This window comes from Triturus cristatus, chromosome 3_2, assembly GCF_964204655.1.
Source record: "Triturus cristatus chromosome 3_2, aTriCri1.1, whole genome shotgun sequence".
NCBI classification, from domain to species: Eukaryota; Metazoa; Chordata; class Amphibia; order Caudata; family Salamandridae; genus Triturus; species Triturus cristatus.
Window position 1 is genome coordinate 846539518 of NC_140584.1, and position 25475 is coordinate 846564992.

At 44.6% G+C, this 25475-nt stretch overlaps 1 protein-coding gene across 2 annotated transcripts in view; it reads left to right on the forward strand.

Moving 5' to 3' along the window:
- Positions 1–25475, forward strand: part of FOXN1 (forkhead box N1) — a 521814-nt gene that overhangs the window by 458770 nt on the left and 37569 nt on the right. Inside the window, exons 8-10 of one of the 2 annotated variants that reach the window (XM_085649114.1) lie at positions 16358–16565; positions 17940–18130; positions 18227–18443. In XM_085649114.1, coding sequence (XP_085505240.1) covers positions 16358–16565; positions 17940–18130; positions 18227–18443 — 616 coding nt within the window. The remainder of the gene's footprint in view (positions 1–16357; positions 16566–17939; positions 18131–18226; positions 18444–25475) is intronic. The other variant, XM_085649115.1, reaches the window with a different exon arrangement.

Sequence of the window (25475 nt, forward strand, 5' to 3'; positions counted from 1 at the left end):
TTCTGTGTGCGAGGGGGATCCATTTGAAGGTCTTACATAGGAGGCAGAGGGTGTGGAAGCAGGAGGACGAGACGGAGTTGATCTGGCGATCCATTAAGAGCTCTGAGTCCAGGATGATTCCCAGGTTGCATGCGTGGTTCGTGGGGCTGGGCGGGCTTCCAAAGGCGGGGGGCCACCAGGTGTCGTTCCAGGCGTCTGGGTTTGGGCCCATGATGAGTACTTCCGTTTTGTTGGTGTTTAGTTGTAGGTAGCTGTTTTTCATCCATTTGGCGACGGCTTCCAGACCTTCTCGAAAGTTGTGTCTGGCGGTGTTGGGTTCGTTGGATAGGGAGAGGATGAGTTGGGTGTCGTCTGCGTATGACACAATGTTGAGTCCGTAGGCACGTCTAACGCGATGCAGAGAGAGAGAGACTGGAGCACTCCTGTACTCCTCCTGCACGCCTCCCCAGGCCACGCAGCTTGCGGCTCCCGACCGGAGTCCAAGCCTTACCTGGGGGATGCACTACCTCGCTCTCTCTCTCTCCCCGCTCATTGGATGTCCTACTGGGCACTCCTTATGACGACGCAGCTCCGATGCTAGGCGACGCTGTAGCTGGACAGGTTATGGTGCTGCCTTCTCTGTTGCTGACAATCTTGGGCAGATTCCCCTTGCGAACAACGATCACGCTTACCTCACGACTTCCTTAGCTTTACGAAATCCTTTAGCACGTTGCCGCTTGGGCCAGCGGCGGCGATCTTGATCCACAGCCTGTTATGATGATAACTCGGGCCACAAACAGCTACACAGCAGCGTGGATGATGATTCATGCTGCGGGGGTACTGCAGTCACGGGGCACTTTCCAACCAGCACCACGGACCCCACGGCAGTCTCAGGCTGCACACGCACAAAGCGTCGCTGAGACTCGGATGGGCTTCGGGCCACACAGACCCGGGGTAATGCTTACGAAGGTCACAGGCTGCAAAAAGCACACGCACACAGCGTCACTGAGACACACTTGGAAATTTTGATGTTCCTGAGTTTCCACAACAGGGAGCTAGCTCTCCTCGGGCCCTTGGAGACAAGTTACTTCGGAACACAGCACACAGCAAAGTCCTTTATAGCAGGGGGACACAGCACACAGCAACGTCCCTTAGACTCTCCTTAGTTAAATTAGCAAACTGCAGACCAGTCCCAGAACACACAGCAAGGGTCATATCCTTCTTTTCAGTCTCTTCAGCTGTTCTTCCTTGGCAGAGGTTCCTCTTCATCACGAAGTAGTTTCAATCCTTTTCAGTCTTGATCAGTTCAAAGTTCAGGGGTTTCAGCTCTCATATTTACACCCCAAAATGTCTTTGAAGTCTATGTGTTCAGTGGGCACTGACCCTTGTCCAAACCAATTCTGGGTGTCTTCCTGCCAGTGACACCTTCTTCCTTTGATAGTGGGGGTCGGGTTCCTCAGACACTCAGCAGGAGGTGGAGCCATTCTTTTATGACAGCAGCCCAGGCCTCTTCACATCCAGGGGGCTACTCCTCCAGATGCAGGTCAGCCTATTGCTGTCTCACCTACTCCTCCCCTGGGTCAAGACACTTCCCAGATCCTATCACATTCAAATCCAGACAGTCAATCCACAACCAGGCAGAGACACACAGAATTGTTAGAACAAAAAAACAGCCACTTCTAAAAGCGTGGTTTCCAAACACACAATTCAAAAACCACCTTCCCAAAAAGATGTGTTATTAAATTGTGAGCTCAGGCACACTAAACCTCTCCTCTCCATCTTAAGCCTATGGGAAGATAGGCGGGAAACATATTACACAGCCTTCCCCATTATGTCCTATGGGCAAGATAACCTTGCAACAGTGAAAAACGAAATGGAGAGTATTTTACTGTCAGGACATGGTACACACCTCAGTACATGTCCTACCTTTCACAGACACTGCACCCAGCCCAGGGGGGTACCTTGGGCCTACTATAGCGATATCTGATGTGCATGGAAAGGGATGGGTAAGGCCTGGCAAGTGGGTGCACTTGTCAGGACAACATGGCACTTAGCAAACTGCGCGCAGGCACTGCAGTGGCAGGCGTGAGTTCTCTTTTGAGGGCTACTTATGTGGGTGGCACAATTAGTGCTGCAGGCCCCCAAGTAGCATTTGTATTACTAGCCCTGGCACACAAAGTGCACTTTACTAGGAAAACAAATACACCAATAATGGAATCACTAATCTATACTACTTTATACAGGGCAAAGTGCCCAAAGCATCTAAGATGGCAACACCATGTCAGAAAGAAGGTCTAGGGGGAAGGCAAAAAGTTTAGGGAACTTTAGCCAAAAAGGGCCAAGTCCAACAATGTCTGATATCATTTTTCAGTTTTTTGATAATAATCTTCTGAAGCAGGGCTGTGTTAAGTCTTGTCCTAGATCCTGCACATATTTAGGTCTCATAAAGCTAGGAGTGAAGCTGTGTTCTATAGCGATGGTAAGTACCATAAATCCAAATCTTTTTTTCATATGGTATTTGGACCTGGATTTGGCTACGCTTAATGTAAACTAGTAGCATAGAAGAGAGGCCTTCTGGGTGAGGATTTGGTTGAGAAGGTTGTTAAACTCTAGTGCAATTTGCTAGGGGCTGACATGGGAACATGAAACAGTTTTCTTAAGAGGCTGTGTTATGCTGTGTTCAACCAATTGCCATGTTTTAGGGAAAATGCTTCAGAGTCATACGAAAGCCAGTAGAAATTTTGCTCTTATCACCTGTAGAAGAGGTATTAATGATGGGCTGAACATGTTTCTGGCTAAGTGCTTGAAACCCTACTACATGCAATATAAAATATTTTTGAGTCAGTATTTTGTGAGACTGCTTTTACTGAGCCCTTTTTTAAAAAAACAGTTGCCGAAATATGTATGAGAGATGACATCTTCAAGTTTTTCTCCATTTGGTGTCTACATGAATTTATGTTTTGATGAGGTGATGCTTTGTACTGTGAGCTTTGTACTGGTATGATTAGCATCCAGACTACTGTCTGCAGGAGGTTTAAAGTATATTGATGGCTTATTTGTGTTTGGTCTAAAAACACAGGGCCCGATTCATAGAAGTAATCTGAGACGAAAGTTTAACTTTATGACTTTCGGTATTCACAAAGGGCATTTACGAGTAGTAAGGTTAAACCTTTCTTCAATCTTGATAAGTGTTTTATTGCCTCGGTTTATCAATCTGAGAGACAAGTTACATATTTATAATATTTCAATGAGCAGGACAGCAACTCACAAGTACAGCCATATGTGTAAGGAACCCAAAGTACTAATTTGCGAAACTGTCACATCACTACCTGGGTAATGCTGGACCCTTTGTTGCTCGGTGCTAAAAGTTGACATACAATGGATATCTTTTCTATGACTACTGATTGTGCGTATTGATACTACTCGAGTACACATTTCTTTAAAAACATACTTGTTTATAACCAGTAAACGCTTTAACCCCTTCAGCGCGGCACGGATTTCCGCGCTGTGCTGAAGGTTCTGTGCGCGGGCGGGGCCATGACGGAGCGGTTCCGTCATGCGCACAGCGCAACCGACGCGCATGACGGAACCGCTCCATCATGCGCATCGAAAGGGTTAATAACTGATAAGAACTGTTGAATGATGTGACCTTTTACTACAATTATGTGGCTGCTCTTACACACTGTACATTTTCATACTGTATTATGCAAAAAGTCAATAAAAACATATATTTTTTTAAAGTTACGTCTCTGAAATACTTCCAAGTGCCCATGATTTCCACTTGTATTAGATCTGCGTTTCTTATTGTACTCTGCGCTAGATAATGCACAGCCACTAAGTTTTTTCAAAAGAGTCAGGAATTAGATAGTATGGTTTAGTATATTTAACTCCTGACTTTTAGTCCTTTTTCCAAATTGCCCCTATTGATGGTGCTAAGTGATTTATTTGCATGGTAAACACAGTTGAACATCTGTTGTGTCGGCACAAACCCATTGATCTTGGCATTTATTAGCAATTTTGGCACAATCTGATCTATGCCAGCACCACGTAACCATAGATAACAATGAAAGATTTCCTAGTAATCGTAAAGGAAAGTTTCAGTTCTATTAAGGACATGGAGGCGAGGATTATGCCACGCTTTCTTAGTTTATTTTAACAGCAGCCTTATTCAACAACATTTAAAACTTAATTCCCCATCATTCATGGGGAAATAAAAACAAACAATGCACTGTTTAATCAGCATCCAGGATGACCCTTATGAGCCTCCTTTAGCCTATGCTCGTCTTCTTCCTTCCTGCGACCAAAGCAGACGATGGAACACCTCACTCCTGTTTGGACGACTCTGATCCTGCAAAAATGAATGGATCAAAATTCAAACCAGGACTTGAGGCGAACTAATCAGCATTGCAGAGTACAATAGCCCAGAAACATTTAAAGGGCTAGCATCTCTAAAGACGTTACAATAGGTCTACATAGCAGGCATGCAAATTGATAGAGACACATTACTTACACCTTTAATGGAAACTCCTGCATCAGTAGGCGAGCGGAGATCACACAGCAGAGGGTGGGCTAATCCTTGCCTCTGTGTCCTTAATAGAATGTAAACTTTCTTTTACAATTGCTAAGACATTTTTCATTCTATGTCAGGACCCTGTGGCGAGGATTATGTCGGTTTAAAACTTGTCTATCACCAGAGTTGCGATAGACGAACTGGTTTAAAATAACACCTCTTAAAAACTGAATCTGAAGACTAGTCTGCAGCATTCATAATATCCTCTAACGACGCCCTAAGGGCAAACGCCTTCGACGCCATAGCCACTCTGGTGGAATTATCTCCAAACATGTTCGTGTCAATATCTGCCTCTTGCATGACCCATCAAACCCAACGTAAAATGACTGTGGATGAGACTGCCTTATGTGGTTTACAAACCGCAATAAGCAACTGCCTCTACCCATGGGGCCAAAGTTTGTCGGACGTTGTCTCATAGTCTTTGACACAGCGAACTACACACAATTTTGGAAAACATGGGAATGCCGGGTATGAGATGAGCTTGGAGTTGCACTTCGTCTGGCAAGACACATGAAAGGCACCCGGTAATGTCCAGAGCCCGGATATTCGAGACCCTGCTACAAGAAACCAAGTATAACAATGTCACCATTTTTGCAAACAACTGTTTCCTTGAAAGGTATTTGTTACAGGGCCAGGAAAGGAAGAGATTCACCACCTTGTTGAAATCCCCAAAAACACGAATAACCTGAAACCCCTGAGAAGTTTCTGAACCAACGGATGCTTGCCTACCGGACAGCCCCCCACATGGGCATGTCCAGTGCAAATCACGGAACAAAAAGTGTTGACTGACCTACAGGCCAATACTTCTGCCGCCAGCGAGGCCAGGAAGTTCAGGATGAGGACAACATCTGACCCCACAAGATTCAGACTCCGTTGCTGACACCAACTCAACCACTGAGACTAAGCTGAGCGGTATTGTTTAACTATATTCTCTGCCCAGGCTCAGGAGAGGAGATTCACAGCATTGAGCGAAAGTCCTGGGATTTGCCAGCGTGCCCTGTAATCCTCCACACCATAAGCGGGAGGGACCAGTTGACCATCAATGGATGAGGAATCCCACTGAGATCCTTGAGAAGATATGGATATAGGGGTATATAGATTGAAAAATCCCAAGAAAGTTCCAGAAAAAACGGAAAACAGATGTACAACTTCCAAATTGGGGTTACTACCACCAGATCTGCCTGTTGCCTCATGAGTCTCATTACCATCACTAATGGTGGGAAGGCATAGCTCATCTACTTGGGCCAGTCTGGGAGAAAAGCATTGGTCGCTGTTACATCGAGATCCGGTCTCCAACTGAAGTACTGTGGAAGCTGATGATCCAGCTGGGACGCAAAGATATCATTCGTGGATAGAACCCACCGGTCTGATACGGCCTGAAATGCTTCTGGAACGAGTTTGCACAGGCTCGTATCCTTGAGATGGCAAGACTGTCAATCCACTACTTGATTAGCAGAGCCTAGGAGATGTTCTGCCACCACAAGACATGTAGTGATCGAGGCAGTACTATCAGAAACTCTTCACCAAGTCCAGCAAAGCTCTGGAGCTCGTGCCCCCTAGATGGTTGATGTAGCAGACTGCTGCCACACTATCCATCGCTAGAAGTACGGAGCCTTGGGCGCGTTCTCTCATCCAGCATCTCACCTGTCATCATTTCCAGGCAGTAGATGTGCAGAGCCTGCTCTGAGGCGGACCAGATGCCGCCGATGCTGAACTCCCCACAACGTGACCCCCAGCACGAGCCACTGGCGTCAGACTCTATCACCAGATTTGGTTGTGATCTAAAGATTGTGCAGCTGTTCAAGAGCTACCACTGTAACTTGTCTCTGGCTTCGTCCAAGAGAGGAGCTTGTTGAGAATACGGGAGGCCCTGCGCAGGTGTGATGCCTGCGCGCAGGTGTGATGCCTTCAGGCATTGCAGAGCTCGGAAGTGAAGGGGGCCTGTAAAAATGGCTTGGATGGAAGAGGCGAGAAGGCTACCTGCCGGAGAGAAGTGAAGGGCTTTTTTCAGGGTCCCCTGCACAATTTGTCTTTTTTTCTGTAAGGTAGGCTCAAGTGCCATTCCACCGAGTTGATTAGAAACTCCAGAAAGACCAGAGATAGGGATGGGATATGGGCAGACTTCTCGTGATTTATAATAAATCAGAGGGACTGGAGGAAATCCACTGCGCTCTGCTGAGCCTAATTGCATTGGTACATAATAAGTATATCATCCAGGTACACTATCGTGCAGATCCTGGATGCCAGTAGATATTCGACCACCGGCTTGAGCACCTTGGTGAAGCACCAAGAAGCAGAGGAGAGGCCCAAGGACAGGGAGGTGAACTCAAAGGTCTCAGCCCCCCCTTAGAATTGTAGAAACCAATGATGTTGTGGGAATATCTGGATAAGTAGGGACGCATCCTCTAGATCCAAATGCAGCACCCAATCATTGGATCAGAGAGTGTCTCACAGGAGATGAATATCCTCCATTTTGAAGTGGAGGTAAACCAGCTACTTCTTGCATTCCGGGAGATTTATCACTGGGCATTGTCCGTCATCTCGCTTCTCCACAATGAACAAGTTGCTGAGGGTAGTGGTTCTTTGGACAGAAGCTCTTGAATCTCTACCTGGATAAGGGTCACCTCCCTTCCTGAGAAGTTGATCGACCGAGGTAAGAAAGGTTGGAAGGGGTGCCATAGAAAGCTATATGGTTCACTGCATGGTCTGCAGAACCCAAGCATCGGCGGTAAGAGTCCTCCACACATATGAAACATGCCAGCCTGCCCAACGGCTTGTGAGAAATCATTGAAGATTCACCGTGTGTGTTGGTGGAGAAACCACCTCTGCAGGAGCCACCTCAGGATCCTCTGTGTCTTGTTTACCCCTTGGTGGGGTAGAATCTCCCGAAGCACGCAGGGTCCTGCCATTGCCCTCTTCTTGAGGGCTGACTTCTTCCAGGGGCCTGTGATTGCTGGCAGCGAGCCGAATGCCTCCTGCCATGGCCGGCCCCAGGGAAAACCGGAGGTGGGGAGGGGGGTAAAGATGCTCTTAATCGATGATTGTGCTTTGCCAAGCGGGTAAAACGTTGAGACAAACTTGCTGAGCTCCTTAATGAAAGATTCACCAAAGAGCCTGCCATGTGCTACTTGCCCCGCCTCAGAGGTTGTTAAGTCCCCCAACTTAAAATCAATCTTGATCAGAAGTGATCTGTGCATCTCTGCAGAGATGACGCAGTTTGCATTGCCCAAAAATGTAACTGCCAGTCGGGCCCAAAGAGAAAGTACATCGGGGGAGATGAGGGCCCCCGATGTTTTTGCATCTTTGACCAAAAAGGACAGGACCTGTCAAATCCAGCAGTTTATCTTGGCATGACCACCAGGAGCAGTCACTGCCCTTCTTGGGGTCCTGCACTTATCCATTTTAGAATTGATCTCCTATGTAGTAGCGGCCTTACCCTCCAGTGAATGTCAGGGACATTCCGCCCGTAGACTGTTGCAGACCTTTTGATTCAAGGTCTTGCAAAGCCTCCTTGCCACATAGGTAATTACCTTATCCACTTGGGTCCGCTGCGCGGGGCATGAATGCCTCTGGATTTAAACATGTTGGACTTTACATCGTATTGGGCATTTGTTGGTGGATCTGTCCCCGATGGGGTGATATGTGATCTCCACGATTGGTTAAGGTCAGAATCTCCATCAGGTCCCACTAGGGAGCCATCTGAAGCTGTGGAGGGGATTGCAAAGAGGTGTCTGTGTTTTCCCTGCGGGCTCGGGTCTGGGAATAAGGTATTGTCTAGGAAGGCCTTCTTAAGCCTGACAAAAGTGTCCAGATTTACCCAAGGGGCCTGTGGGAGCTTTTGCGGGTCCTCAGAATTCACAGGAAGCCAAGGAGGTGGGGGGGGGGGCAAAGGCCCAAGTAGTTTTTCACTTGAAAAGGGGGTTGAAAGCACTGCTGTGCATATGCTAAGAGTTTCCACACAGGAGGTTCCTCCGCGTCTGAGACCGCCGTATAAATGGAGGCATCCACCACCTGGCAAAACTCATTTGACATTGGGAAATAGGATACCTTTTCCTCAGTGTAGGAGTCTTCATACTGCTCCATGGTAGTCAATTAGTGGAAGTAAGTGAGTCCCGAGGGAACATGTATTTATTGGTAAAAAGGGCATGGTCTGGTCTGGGGGACTCAGGCGAATGCGGTAGCTAAGCTACGATTTTTTCAGAGGCAGTAAGACCCTAAAGGATACCAATACGTCCTTATGGTATATACTGACCACAGCGATCTGCCCCCGCAGCTCCGCAGCAGCTGTCAAGAAATGATAATAAGCGGCAGTGAAGCAGCAACAGAGTGTTCCTGCGGCCGCTACTGAAAGGCAAATCGCAGCACACAATACAATATATAACCTATGGCTAGTGACACCATATCATAACAAGGATTTGCAATGCAATCGGTCTCGCCTCTGCGACCTTATATGTATTTAGCTATGCAGCACATTAGCCTGGGTGCTGAAACATCTACTGTTCTTTAACATGGAGGGAAAGTAAACACCAAACTGCGTGACACGCGAGGTATGGGAACACATGGAGAGAAATATTGGCTTTCATCTGGAAATGGTATAATCCAAAGCTCTGTTCTTAATATAAAAGCAGGGTTTTCGGTGGTCATGTCACTGATAATACAAGATTTAAAAAAAATATTATTGTCTACGGGTGCTTGTGTAAGAAAATGTCTATGGACTGGAAACTAGAGAATGCTAAAGTGATTCTGGTATTTTACTGACCTCTGCTGGTCGTTTTCTGTCAAGAAAGTTAAATAGAGGCTGACCAGAAAAAAAAGTCCCCTAAGCAGAAGCAAACAAGTCCTAGGGCTGATCAAAAAGGCCCACAGAGTACATACACATATAAGTATACACAAAAGTATATACTAAGGTATATATAAGAGGTCTTGAATGCTCAACCTAAAAACAGCAATAGAAAGAAAAAAAAAATAGCGGACCAAAGTCCAGCACTTATCTGCTGCTGCAGCAGCGAAGAAAGAGAACAAGCATAGGCGGACGGAGGCTTAATAGAGTCATAATAGATGTTATTTGGATAGTGCATGGTTTGTTCTTATTTCCCCATGAATGATGGGAAATTAAGTTTTATATGTTGTATATGTTGCTGAATAAGGCTGCTGTTAAAATAAACGAAGAAAGTGTGGCATAATTCTTGCCTCCGGGTCCTGACAAAGAATTTATTGATCAGTACAAGACATTGCCATGGCTGTGGAACTTTCAGTGCAGTTGCTTTGGCACTGGATCACAACTAGATAGTGTCTGCTTTAGAACAGTCCATGTTCTTACTCTAGGGAGCTGTCTAGTGTGTAAAATGGGTACCAATAGTCATGCATTTCAGTGATGTGGTCTTGGACCATGGTGCAGATAGATATGATCTTATGATGGGATATGATTGCATAATAGGAGGCAGGGTTCTAATAATAATACTCTTCAGATTAAGCTTTAAAAGTGTGCTTGGGTCAGCAGGAGCTGCAAGTCCCTTAGTTCCACATGTACAGCTTTCAGCAGTGTTGTAGGGGGCAACAGTGCCGGGGGTCTGGGAGTGAAAGACAGGAAGCAGATGCCATCTCAAAATGCACTGATCTGGTCGACATGAACATGCCAATACAGGACTGACATGTAACAGATGTTGGATCCTACTGGCAGTTCACTGCAGCTCGGCTCTGGCTAGACGGTGGGGTAGGAAGATGAGGGCATATCTCCAAAGGCCCTCATCTGGAGTGCTCTTGGTGCATCCTCAGTGCTCTGTGAAGTGGACATCGTTTCAGAAACTCCAAGGACGGTCTGGTCAGTTCAGACATCTGTTTGGTTATGGAACCACCAGTTGTTGCAGAAAGCAGGTGATGTCACATTTCTGGTTTAGTTATATTGCAGTGCCAGGCATAGAAAAATGTGCGGGGGTGATCATTTTCAGGGAATCACTCTAGTAAGGATCTGGTGTTTCTTATGCAATTATCCTACTGGTTTAATTGGGAGAAGAGTTGATTGTTTATTGATCGAAATATACCAATGATAAAGAATAAGTATAAGAAGTAAGATCCCCAAAATGGGAACTTCTTTGATTTTCATAAACATTTCACTATAGGAGCAAACTCTTCGCTCAACTTCAGAAGGGGGACAAATAGTAGAAAACATGGAAAAAAACAATGAGAATCCAAACATGAAAAATAATTCTAAAGAAAGTCCTCCCTTATAAAAGTGTCTGTTTTGGAGTCAGAAATAAATCATTCTCTTTAAATTCAAAAAAGTCTTACAATCTGACTTCATCTACATTAATCCATTGCTGCAGTGTTTCAGCAATTGTAATTGAACAACTCCTGTCTACAGTGGATAGATGACTACAAGGACTTGCCACATTATACAAACACATAAAGGCAAATATAAATTTATGGTGACAAAAAGATTGAGCTGTGGTGTTACCCATTCGGGCACTGCATCTGTTAACACATAGTGCCCACTAGTGCTCCTCCTAGAATTGGTTGCTTACTTACCGCACCATCATGTTCTCCTGTCATGGCTAGAGGAGAAACAGCACATATTTCTCAGGCCAATAGTCTTGTATCCTAATCAGCAGATGAAGAGTGAAATGTAAATGTAAATGTCAAGGTACTTATAGAGTGCACTGTCACCAGACAGCCACCTTGCGGTGTCGCCTTTGCGGTTTCCTGGCGCTGATACTCATACCGCTGTAGAACCCCTCCTGGCTTTCCCTGTGAAGTGTCCACTCCTGGGCGCCCCCAGGGTGAAGCCAGGCATCCTTAGCGCTGTTGGGGCCGGTGTGGAGGCTAAGCAAGCTATTGCCCAGAGTTGCAGCGTGGGGTCCGTGATTAGAATAGGCACCGAGGCGAGAATAGACAGGTCCGAGGAAATTGAGCCCGAGCCCCGCCGAGGCGGGAATCGAAGCCTGGTCCCTGGCCAAAACTCTGCTTCAGGGTCTGCCGCTCTAACCATTGAGCCACACTCCTCCACTCATTCAACACAAAATTGACCATGTCACAGCAATCATATTTTGCAGCTATTTTCTTACACATGTGTTGCAACATGGCCTGAAGGTGAACTGACCACCCCAAAAAATCAATCAAACTAGGCCCTCTTGCTGGGCACACCCCTCCACCATTCACCAGTTTAATAGAACCAAGGTGGTAAAGTCCTTTTTATCCATCATGGTGGAAAGGTTAAACATATAAAAACAGAATAAAAAATATATACAAGTGTGATAAAAGCAATCATTAATAAACTATGGTGTATTGCTCGTGGAAGACAAATACTGCCAAAATGCATGTTGCAAAACTATTTATCAAATGCGGTACAAACCTGCAGGAGACAATCCTGAGGTTCTTGTTCACAAACCTCCGAGACCTTAGGGGGCAGATTTACAAGCCCCTTGAGCCACTTTTGCGTCACTTTTAACATGGGAAAAGTGACGCAAAAGTGGCGCAACGGGCTAGGTATCTTCTATCCAAATAACAGACAGTGTATTTGTCAGTTTATATGTGGAAGTGTGGAAAAGCTTGAGTGTAGAGAGTACAGACTACTGACGATCTAGTGACTTGACAATAAACAAGCATTGGCAAAGCCACTTAGTTTGACATTCACTCGTGTACTGACAAAAGCAAAAACGAAAACATGCCTGTTGCAGTACAGAAAAAGTAACAAAGGGTTTCTTTGTGTATACAATGCTTAGACAGTACTTTTTTTTATTTTAAATAAGAGCAGATGCCCAAAACGTTTCTTAGGTGCCACCCACCTGCTTCCCCCACTGGCACCATCCAATGCTGCATAATGAATACCAAAAGGTAGAAGGTCAAGGGGAGTTCCGTGGTTGAACCACCCCCACCCCTCCCTAAAACAATTACCTTGGTGCTTTCCATATTTCAAAAGCTGCGTTCACTGTGCAGAGAGGCCAAACATTTGATGAGCTTGTAGTAGGAATACCTTTATGATACAGTGACTGGCACTGTCAGAAGCTTGCGCGGCCTCAACCTCAATTCCAGTGCTCTCAGTTGTACTGTCTTGAACACCCATCCTTTCCTTGAACACACCCCGACTCCTACAGGTAACTTTGTTCACTGGAAGCACTGTATAAGATTCATATGCTGTATGATTTTTTCTTTGCAGAAACATAACATCTAGATTATAAAATAATCTCAGGAAACAGAGGCATGTATACCATGCAACATGAAGTAAAACATAAAACGTAACAGCGAATGCATCACTCACCTGGACATTGTTGATAGAACAATCATTGCGTCTGTCTGTAAAGTTAAACATTTGAAAGACATGACTCTGTAGGTGCCCGTTTCAAATCTGTCGCTGTCGAGCATCCATCCCATATAAAGACCTAACTCACAAATCTCTCTCGTTTTCTCTTTCACTTTCTTTATGCCGTGCTGCAATGACAGAAAGCCCATTAGTGTTGTGTAAAGAGGTCAAATCGGGCTCGTGCTGCTTCCACAACATTAATGGTCTGTCAAAAAGAGCCCCAGGCCCTAAAATGAGTGCTGTGGGGTCCCACTGGCACCTATAGCACGAATTATTCTATTGTGCTTGGATGAGATAAACAGTTGAATGTTCGATAACACTGTGCTTTCCACGTGGTAAAATAGTGCCTCAAACTATCCAAGGAAGGTGGAAGGATATATCCAAACAGTCAGTAGATTGGAGGTGAGACTAAAATACTGCAGGCTGATCCACGATGTGATCCTCAATGTCTCAACCCAATTGCCAAGGTACCTGAGCCAAAGAGGCTCAATCGAAGCCTCTGAGTAAGTATGCATAGAACACAAAATGTTTGCCATGATTGCACCAAGTGCAATTACATATCGAATCTAAAAAGATTACTCCTACCTCTAATGAAAAGGTGAAACTCATTTCACCTTAGGCTTTCATGCTGGATCCTTACAGAGTACTTCCCTGTTTTCCTATTGACCAAACTAGAGAACAATTTAAAACGCGTTTTATATATAAGGATTGCCCTAACAAATGAATCAAGGCCATATGTGCACAAACCATGAAAAGGCCTCTAGTCACTCTATTCCTTAAAAACCTTATGGACCAATTAAAGGGTAACTAGAACAGACTTTCAATTCAAAGGGATGGAAAGCATGGACCATATGAGCAGTTACTACGCCTCTCCTCTTATTATTACTAGCTACCTACATAAGAGCTGATTTTGCCACCTACATAAGCTCACAAAACCCAAAATTGAATTTAACTCAGTTCTTATCAGCAGTGGGATGCCTCATCTCTTGTGTTGTCGCATGCAAAATGATTACTAAAATTGTGTTAGGGTAGGCCTATTAACTTTATTCGTGTCTCCCGTTTACATGCTTAACCCCTTCGCCGCGGCAGGAATTCCGCCGCGGCGCTGGGGGGGTTTGGGGGCAGTTGTGGTGCCGCTGTGCTCGTGACGGAACCACTCCGTCACGAGTCACGGGTGAGCTGTGCTCATGACGGAGTGCTCCCCCACGACTCCGCCCACTGCGCTAATCGCCCGCACAGGCGGGGAATTAGCGCCGCGTGGGCGGAGCGGCCGCCAACGGCCGCAGCATGACGGAACCACTCCGTCATGAGCACAGCGCACCCGTGGCTCATGACGGAGTGGTTCCGTCATGAGCTCGGAACGGGTTAAGAGAAACAGAAAGGAGCTAGGGTAATTATATCCTCCTCAGGGCAACATGATTCTTGTATTATACACCGTCTAGGGTCCGATGCATCTGTAAAGACTTCTCAAGAGTATGTCATATTTTGACCTTAGTAGTCAGTGGTATGGGTGGTACTACTGTGTTTAGGAAACAAATAACAAAGATGTGCCGGTGGCCACACATATATATATCTTGTTGCGGTTATTGCTAAGACCACTGCCACAAAATTTCACCCCTGTAGAAATTAAGGGTGGGCGTAGTTCGCGAAGTAGCACTTCGCGAAGCTACGCAAAGTGAAGTTCGCACTACGCGAGCTACGCGTAGCACTTCGCGAACTGCGTAGTAACATGTTCGCACTGTGCAAGATGTTGTTTTCAATGATTGCACAGTGCGGACAAGCAACCGGCACTGTGCAATCATTGAAAATGGCATCTTGCACAGTGCGAGCTGTAGTTTTCTGCTGCTCGAGTAGATTTTTACTCGAGCGGCAGCTTTCTCAACGCGAACTGGTAGTTTCTCATCGCGAGCAGTCGCGAGCATACGCGACCCCTCGCAATGAGAAACCTGACCTCCTCGCGTTGGGAATCTCGCCGGGAGGTTTATTTTCCATGCTCGCGATCGCGAACAAGGAAAAAGTCTCGCCGGGATGTCATTTTGCTTGCTCGCGGTCGCCAACTTGACGTTGAGGACCGCGAGCAAGCAAAAAATGACCGCAGCACTACGCAACACTACGCTACGCGTGTTCGCACTGTGCTACGTGCAGTTCGCGTAGTACGAAGTAGCGCGAACTTCGCAATCTACGCGAGCGTAGCGTAGTGCTTCGCCCAGGCCTAGTAGAAATACCATCCATGTTAGTGTATTTTCTCGCAAATATACAGTGTCATTAAGTCACAAGCGTTCTAAGAGTGGTACTTGTACTTTGTAGACTAGGTTAAAAACAAAGCCACCATCTCTCAAGTGGGTCAGCCCATTCCAACTGCTGGTGCAAAAAAAGTTCCTGTATTTCAAAGGGAAAAAGGAAGCTAAGGGAGCAGCGTGGGGGAACATACAGGAAAATGGGAGACCAGGACTTCTGCCTACCATCAAGGTTACGGAGCATCCTATAGTTGTAAAGGCTTCAAACATGCATGCCATACGCAACAGGTACTTAGACGGAGAGAGGGGGCCCAGCTATGAGACGATACATGAAATTATCAGTAGAACGAGGGGGCAACCTCCTCAATGAGGTACAGTTAGAAGGTCTGCACCTTTCTAAAACAATCAGCTGCCACTAACCGTTAGTAGTGTCATAGCCTGGGGATGGTAGTTGCACACACCATAATGCGCACCACTTTAATGGTCCCCTCAATCCTAACAGAGTTGAACACACAAGCAACCTGCCATAACCATGTAGACTACTGGTCAGGGGAGGACTTGTGACATATAGCTCGAGCACCAGTAAACCTATTAATCAAGTCAAAGGGTTAAAATTAGGACCAGCTTGGCACATGGGCACTGCCCCAGAGTCTTGTGACTCTACAATAGTATTTTGTAATTATGCTAATGAGATATTGTGACTGTATCTAGAGTGCTAGCACATATATTGCACTACCACGCACCAGAGCTTGAAATTTCCTATTATAACGAAAGTGAAGGGGCACCTTCAAACTATTGATTGAGAAATGATGTTCCTGGTGCCTACAACATCACACTGACCGCGTCACGGGGTGCCCAAGCACTGCTTTGAAACTTTTATAAATCGTTTACAAACATCTGCCTTCAACAATCAAATTAAAGAAACAGAACTTGTAAAAAACTGGCTGTAAATCTCCTCAAAACTCGGGGTATAAAGGGACTAGGATGCTTTTCAAAATTCCACGTGGAATCTTAATGTTTGCTACGTGTCCTCCTGTTTCAAGGACACTTCTCCTTTTTGGGAAATCTGCTTACTTACTGAAGCACGTTTATGCAGCGCATACCACACACTTCAATGGATTTGTTCTGCTCCCTTCATTTGTCCAAACCAAATGTAGATTGGACAATCTATGTGCAGGCAAAGTGGCGAGCGTGGTTCACCTACCGGTCTGCCTGTGTCCTCGAGAAAGCGGGGCATGATAGACGTTCATTGATTATTCCATTTTGCTTCTGCAGACAGCTCCAGATGGCTGGAAGAACTCTGTGCGCCACAATCTGTCTCTGAACAAGTGTTTTGAGAAAGTGGAGAACAAGTCTGGAACTTCTTCTCGCAAGGGCTGCTTATGGGCCCTCAATCCAGCCAAAATCGATAAGATGCAAGAGGAACTTCAGAAGTGGAAACGGAAAGATCCCGTGGCAGTCCGGAAGAGCATGGCAAAGCCAGGTGAGAAAAGGATGATGCCCGTATTTCAGAAATTAAAAAAAAAACCTGCCCCTTTATACTGTCAAATATATTAGGGGAGAGGATGTAGCTAGCCTTACAGCTACAGCGGTCGACGTCGAAGCTGTGGGTCTCGGCAACGACGCTCAACATCTTGTGCTTCTAGGCAAATCACTTAATCTCCCCGTGCCTAACAAAAATGAATGTGTCCTCATGTAAAGCGCTCTGATACACGATATCTTCGGGTCTAGTTCGCGCTATGTAAAACTCTAAAAAAAGAAAAATATATATATGCACACTGAATTCTCAGCCCATGATGGAAATCACAGTTTAGTCTCTCAGACTTATATAGCACTTGCACTCTCGGAAAGGGTGTTCGGATTGAATGGGAAGGCAGTGGATTAATCAGGTCTTTAGATGGGTGGGATGATGCATGAGGGACTCTGCAAATGATCCAGGTTGTGGACACTACTTTCGAAATACAGACCGGACGCGAATAGTGCTGTCGCCAGGAGAAATTATAATACGAAAGACATAAAATCAAATCTGACTAAATTCTCTTACACTTTAGTTTTTGTTAAAAGAAATTGCTTACTTACCTCACCTTCTTTAGTGTTTTGAAGGCTTGGTTAGGGAACTGCAGTTTTCTTAAGGACTGGAGCCAGATTCTCCTTTGAGAGTGTCATTGACCTTGTTTCCATGTGTTAATTCTCATAATGCACTGTGGTGACAGCAAATTAAAAAGTGTTCAAAATAATTGATGGGAAGACCATCTTAAGAGCCAACCTGACTGCTCTCTCCTCCAAAATATGCATGTAATTGACAGGTCTGTGGATTACCACTTTTCCCGCAATGTTTGCTATCCTGGTTGGCATTTTATTGAGGCTTCTGTTACAATTGATCGTAATGCCATTGAACTTGAAACTTTGACTGGTGGTTGATAATTGTCCTACGTTGGAGATATTTTCAAAGGATATCCTTTCTGGTAGACACTTCTTCCCATACATTTTCACCTTAGTAATATTTCAGGCACCAGATTGGATCCAAACATATTCTCCAAGCAGTGGTGCCATGCAACTCCAGTTGCAGTTACCGTCCCCTTAGACAGGTAAAACTGGGCAATGTACAGTGTTTCCTATGAATAGATGTTTGTTCTGTTTTTAAGCACCTAAATTACTTGGCTTTGGAGTTCCACTTCCATTATCACCAAATCACTTGGTTGTCGAACACTTCCTGGCTAACAAAGCATTAGATGGGCGTGCTAAAATAGCTGCTATAGAAACACTCAAGATTGATGTGCACATTTATTACTCCTTATATTTTGAATTAAATTAATGATAATTACTTTGTTAGAAACAGTTATGTACATCTTTTCAGAAGAGCTTGACAGGTTGATTGGAAGCAAGATTGAGAAGATGAGAGCTTCAGTCAGCCCTTCAGTTACTCTGCAGATGTCCTTGGAGACACAGTCCCTTTGTGAGACAACTCCTACTGATCCAGAATCTTTACAGCCCATGCTTGTGACTGGTTCCCAGAAGGATGACCAGCAGCTCAGGAGGCACCACTCGGTAGGTGACTAATATTCCTGCTTCACATTCTTGCTACGTCATGCCTTTTAACTGATTTCGGTTACTACAATACAACAATCTCTTGGCATTCCTCAGACCCACTTCCCAACTCCGGATCACCAAGATGACATCAGAATGCAGCACAACAGTCCTCAGGAATCCCCGATCCCTGCTCACTCCCCTCCCATACACAGAATGAAGATGTTACCAGAGCTCTCTTCAGAACGGATAATGCAGGACACTTTAATGGAAGGAGAACTCAGCAACGATATTGATGCCCTTAACCCATCTCTCACAGACTTTGAACTACATGGTAAGAATCTGAAATGGTAATAATCCGAAATGGTTCAAAAGTCCTGTTTTTCAATGTACGTGTTCAAAACTCATTACTATACTATTTTTTAACATGTGAGCACATACAAGTGGAGGCAGATTTTGCAATTTTTCGGCAGTTTTAGAAAGACTTTCTGCTAGTGTGCAAGGTCTGAGAATAGCCTTGTCAAAACCTGTTGATTGTGTCTGCACTCAGACCAAATTACTTGGTTGTCTTGGTCTTTACCAGTGGCCAGGAGATTACATCACAACTCCAAAACGTGGGATATTTGTCAGACTTGCTATTAATCACACATTAGAAATAATCTGACCCTACAAAAGTGGTCACCTACAGAAAGGACTGAGGCACAATGTTTGAGAGAAACGAAGATGTTTTAAATGTGGCAGTGCACAGTCACAAATTTAACATGAGAAGCTCACACACTGGTGGTGGAAACTGGGCACGCTTGCATATGGAGATGTGTACTGGGGAAACTCACGTGCTGAAGTGATAATGCAAGGTCAAGTTTCAGTGTTTGAGTCACACCAACAAAGAGCTAAAGGTCTACATGCCACACATTCGCTATAATATAACAAATTTCACACAACTGATATGGAACGAATTATCTCCATGCATTTTATCAGGGATAAAAGTACACTTCTGCGCTACAGGATAGTTATCATGAGCATAAGGATATTGTTCGGAAAGGCCTCACCCACTGTTAAGAAGATACCAACACGGTGGTCTCAACCTCATTGGGGTGAGGGATCATCAGACCACTGTCCAGGTCATCAGTGGGGTCCAGTTAATCCGAAAACAGCCTAAGTATAAACCTAAAGATTCCCTTTATTATAGAGTACACTTGATTGGATTAAAATGTGAGCGTGCTTTATGTCTCAAGCATCACATCAAACTATAATTGGCAACATGTTTCGGCCCCCTTTTTTAATCACTCAAAAGAGGGTCTCGGGCTTTTGTCAGGGCATCCAGGTAGCCCTAAAGTCAGTCACTCATGCACCCTAGGTAAGAGTAGGTCTCACCCTATATTATTTGGGTTGTATGCCAGGCAGAAATACACCGGGGAGGAGCCTCTCCAGTAGTCACACATTCATCAAGGTTCAGGTTCCTGCTGACAACCCATGGCAGCTGCAATCATGTTGGTAGAGTGACACAATGCAAAGGTGTGGTTTTCCTGAGCAATCCATTTACCTCTACGGGACCGTCTAAGGAACGAGAGGCCTATTTTGAATTGTTGGCTTTGTCTAAGAGTACTACAGTATGTGTAGGTGCGACCACTTTCTCCACACAATACAAAGGTCTATTTCTCTAATTTGTTTACCCCACCGTATCTGTCCGACTAACCTAGTGGCCTGATGTACATTGTAGACTGTCTTGAAGTATTCTTTCACGTATTGCTTAAAGGATGCCTTTTCAAAGTTCCCAAGATTCCATGGTTACTAGGGAACTTTAGTCTGACGACTTTTGTCCTGATGAAACCCAATGACTAACTACAGGTCACATCATCGACATCCCCTCCCTATGGTTTAGCAGGAGATACCATATATTAAAAGACAGGATCTCTGCTTAAGTTTGTTTGATATAAAGTCATATACAACCTTGAAATCTGTTATATGTTGTTGTGTATATATTAGTTCTCTGTCTGAGCACTGTGTCGTCTGCACTCATTTTGATCCTTACTGAAATATATAGTGTCCTGTATCCTTTTTTCAATAACATTAATTATGATACAAGTTTGATACTAATTGAGTTTATACAATTTCAAAGTAAGTGTAAGTGTTGGTGAATGAATCCCACAGCACATTTTTAGTTGTTGAGTTGAGTTGCAGAAACGGGGAACAACCTTTACAACGCAACTTTTACAACGCACTACCATTACAACGAAACTGTTACAACGCGAGTGCATTGACAACGCAGGACATTACAACGCAAGTCTTTACATCGACTTGCACTAGATGGCGTGCTAACATTAAAAATAGTGTAGTTTACTATCCCAACACCTTCCCTACTGTTACGTGGACTGGAGTTGGAATAGTAAATTACACTTTTTTAATGTTAGCACGCCATCTAGTGCAAGTCGATGTAAAGACTTGCGTTGTAATGTCCTGCGTTGTCAATGCACTCGCGTTGTAAAATTTTTGTTGTAACAGCATGCGTTGTAACGTCATACATCCTGCAGAAACTCAACCCAAAGGTATCAGATTGCTTTACATGACCACCAGTTGCATTACAGACAGACACATTCATTTTTGTTAGGCACGGGGAGATTAAGTGATTTTCTCAGAATCAAAGGTTGTTAAGCGTCACTGCCGAAAATTGAACCCAGTTCCCCAGCATTGAGATCGACCGTTCTAGCCGTTAGGCCACAATTGATTGGCTTATTACGCTTACTCAGGTTCTCCTGGACAATCAGGGCGGTCCTTGTGTTGTTTACATAGGTTGCCTAAAAAGCACTTCAAAAACTAGTCAAGACTTTACGTTTTTGCCACACAGGGTACATCATGAAAACGTGGTATGTTCCGTCCACCATTATGTGCAATGTCGGGACTATAATGCACTTGTCAATCGGCGAACAGAACGACTACAGCGTTCTGACAGCAGATAAAGGTGCAGAGCAGGACATAAGCAATTCCATGATTTCCTCAGGTAGAGGAGCAAAAATTATCAGCTGCTTGCCTATTAAAGTAGTGGCAGATGGAAGGTCCATTGACAACAGCTCCATGTCAATCTATTTCGCAATACTTCATTTGTGTATGGTACAACATAAAGCAAATAGGAAAACAAAGGGTTGGCTGACAGGGGCACTGGGGACAATAAACTGACTCTCCTGCCTCTTTCCTTGCTTAGAACTGACTCTACAATTACAACATGGTCAAGTCTTTTTAGGTATTCCAGGAATGTGATCGGCAAAGTGCCAATCCTGCACCATTGCCACATCCTCCAGAGCAAATGAAGTGGATGCAGCTGCTTTTGTAGCAGTAAGACTTTCAATGACGGTCAACTGCAAGTCAAGGAAAGACATGAGCCTTCCCTGGTGATCTTGCGATAAACAACATATGAATTGTATGTTGCTATCTGGATCAGGGGGGTAAACAGCTTTTTATACCAAGTAGGAGTTTTACAACTCGCATTCTATGGCTGAAAAACCTGGTTTCTTATCCACTCTGCCAATGTACTTGTAATCAAGTATACAGGTGGGCTTGTGAACTTTATCTATCTGAACCCAAACCGTACTGAGTAAGTGCTCTCATCATGAAGTGTAGTGAGCACGTACGCATCACGCCTATCAGAGAACTTGACTGCGAGCAGTTCGTAGGCGCAGAGAACTTTGGGAGCAGGTGAGCTCCTTGTGATATCTCACATTGCTAACACCAAAGTCACTGTAATAATGCGTAAGAGCACCAAATTATGAGACAGGGTTGACTAAATTATTAAGCAAAATGTGGCACTTTTTTTTAATAGTATTACTTCATTATCTTTTCCATTTATATACTTGTAAACATAACACTGTCTGGCCAAACATTTCACCTCATTAGTACCCATTTTGCAATCTAAAGCAGAAATAAGCAACTAAAAGATGACCACCCTTTGTGCAGTCACTTTCACTGCATTCACATATATACTGCATGTGCCCAATAAATCTACCATCTGCTTCAGATGGTAGACTTATATGGCATATGCAGTATATATAGCTATATGTTTAGAAATGTGTGCTTTCTCCTGGGGGGCACTATCTACCTCCCAGGGGGAAACACAAAGGGAGTCGACCCATGTGCTGAAGGCTGACCCACTACCTGCTTTTTTTTTGTTTTGTTTCATGTTTAAATGTGTGGTTCCCCTACCTGCTGGGGCGATTCCGCATCTCCACAGCCCTTTAAAAAAAAAAAAAAAAAAATCTCCGGTGAGGATTCCTTGGAGCCCTCTTAAGTGTCAGCCAATGGCCAACACCCACACTGGGGAGGGAGTGCAGCTGTCCAACGGCCGCACCGAAAGGGTTAATGTAGCACTGGTGTATACTTGAGACGTGGAGAGAAAGATATAATAATACATGGTAGGGTTCATCTTAACCAACCACACGTTTTTGTCATCATGGGTGTTAACATGAGTAGAATGAGGAGCAAGTTACAATTGGAAGGATTACACATACAGTTCTTAATTAACCTTTAGTGAATCTGCTGTCGCCCTTGAACAAGGATTTCCTTTACAGATCCATATGAAGTTGAAGTTGAAGTTGAAAGGGTTTTGTATAGCGCTCTATTACCAAGCGGTTTCTTGGCGCTATAATATCCATTACATAAAAACTTCACATCCTTATTGTCATTAGAGCAATTCTGATTACCATTCTAAATGTTTACCCCTCACCCCTCTGAGAGTTAAGCAACCTCGACAAAAGACTCAACATATTACAATCCCCCCACCCTAGAAAAATACACATTACATCACACCATGATAATGAGCACATATTATAAATAGTATAACTAATACTGCCTATGTCCATATCTAGTCCTGAACCTCAGCCCCAATTAAGAAAGACAGAAAGGAGACACCTAAATAAGATTCCACCCCAGGTACAGTTGGACTACTTATTATCTCCTTGCACTACTTATCACCTTGCACCACCAGTCAGCTGGCAGGGGCTAATGAACGGTTCCCAAACCAAATCAAAATTGGCCATATGATCATTAAAATTTAAAAATGACTTGTTCACAGGCAGTCACTCCAGATCTTTCTGACAGACATTCATCAGAAGTCAGTATGGTTGTTTTCCACCAGCTGCGTAGAATACAGGGTTTGGCTACCACCAACGACGTTACCAACCTTTGTCATCTTTGATTAGAAGCAACTGTGCTTTCAGACATGTTAAAAAGGGAGTGTTAGGCGATCTGGTGTTTCTAGCACACTATCATTGACTACTACCAGTTGCAAACGTCTTTCCAAAAGTGTTGGAGAGCAATGTCAGAAGATATGTACTATGTCAAAGTTTTACACTCTGCATCCCCAACATTTGGCACGGGGCAAGAGCCACACTCATGCAGGCGCAGATGTTTCCTGTACCAATAAAACCTTAAAGTATGAGAACTGTGAGCTTCGCTCAAAGGTCTGTTGTGAAGGTAGTGTGGGGATTCTTCCAGAATAAATTTGTACTGGAGTACCGTTTGCTATTGGGTCTTAAGTGTCTCTTGCAACGGTGTGGTGTAAAAGTTATTGATACGATACGAGAACATCCCTTTCATCTTCTAAAACTTCACCAAATAGATTTTTCCAAGTGAAGATTGAAAGGGTAGTTTGTGACCTGGTAGGCAGCTTCTTAAGGAGTGTGATAGCTGTATAAATTTCCACAGTTGATTTTGACCCAAGCCATAGTTCTCCATTAGTGTTTTCAACAGTATTGGCATGTCCCCATCAGTCAGTTGATCTACTCTGGTGACCCTGGCCGTCTTCTCCCTTGCCCTAAATTGTTACTTCCTATTCTGTCCCTGAATACCCAGTGGCAAGTGGAGTTGCCAGATCATATCCATGACAGATAAACTGTGCCTATCCCTCTAGTTGGTGAGGTGCACGCTAGGTTTTACTACTTGACAGGAGTCTCCAGAAAAAAACTGTAAAAATGGGGTCAGACAATTACACACACATACTTTATGAAAAGTGTATCTCCAACTCACATCACCCAAAATATGAAAAAGTATAAAAAATATAGCATTTAAAAATGTCTTCATGTTTCTCCACCTAATATTCAAAGTCATCAGGACAACAGCAGCCAAAATATGAAAAAGTATAAAAAATATAGCATTTAAAAATGTCTTCATGTTTCTCCACCTAATATTCACGGAGTCATCAGGACAAACAGCAATAGGGGACCGTTCAATGACACATCCATATGCTCACGAATGAGTGATCAACTTCATGGACACTGATATTGTCAAACCTGGTTTAGGAAGTCAAGGGGCAAGCAGTGGCTACGGGTCCACAACCATGGGGGTTGGGGTAATTTAGCTCTGCTGTCTTGGGGCGTACCATAGTATGGCTCTGCAAACTAGGCCAAGTACAACCCTTTCCACACTTGACTCTCAGTACTAGTGGGGAGAGCAGTCACAGACTTCTCAGGGAGATTAGGGTCTGGGCTACACAAAAATCAAGCCCCACTCCAGCAGCTACGCAATAAGTTCAATGCTCCTGCTTATAGAAACAAGTACTTTATTACACAGAAAATATAGAATTCCACTGCACAATCAATAATCATAATGCACAAAAGCCCTATAGCCCTTCACCTGCCTCTCATGGATCCTCTGTCTCTGTGCTCCCCCTTAGGTTCAGTGCTCGAGGTAGATTGGTTGGTGCAGCTTGTACTCTCCCCTACCTCCACTTTGATGTAGTCTGAGCACTCAGTCTCTGAGGCCTAAGCCTGTTTAATCTCTCACAAAGTTCGTTGTAGCAGTGCAGGGCTGCATTCAGTCCTCATGCAGCAGCGGATCTCATCAGTAACATGAGCCTCATAATGGCATACAGCAGTCTTCACAGGAGCCGTGTCACTCAGAAGGCTAATGCACGAGTGGTGGATTTTCACGAGGACCTTCTTTGGGCAGTGGGCTGTAAATCATGGCTCACTCCCATGCTCCTGTGGGTGTTTGATTAATGACTTGGCTCACTCCCACACTCGGGTGAGTGCTTGGCGCCTCTTCTTGAACGCAAAGGTCACATGCCCTCAGATGGCAATTCTTCTTTGTGGTAGATGCCTTGGGGTCCTCAATACTTCACGAGGCGCAGCAAGGGAACCTCTCGGGTCAATTAATCTTGTGGACTGACTCCGAACCAATGACAGTTGTCAGTGCCATTGTCATACAGTCCACTTGTGGGGTACATGTGACACCAGCAGGCGCTTAACCTGGGGACGGGGATAAAATACAAAAGTCTTGCTGTTTATTCCATCAGTACCACAAGTCCTTCGGCGTTGCTGCTTAGTGAGTCTGTGTTAGACAGACCCTACATGTGGTTAATTACAGCAGTATATTCTGC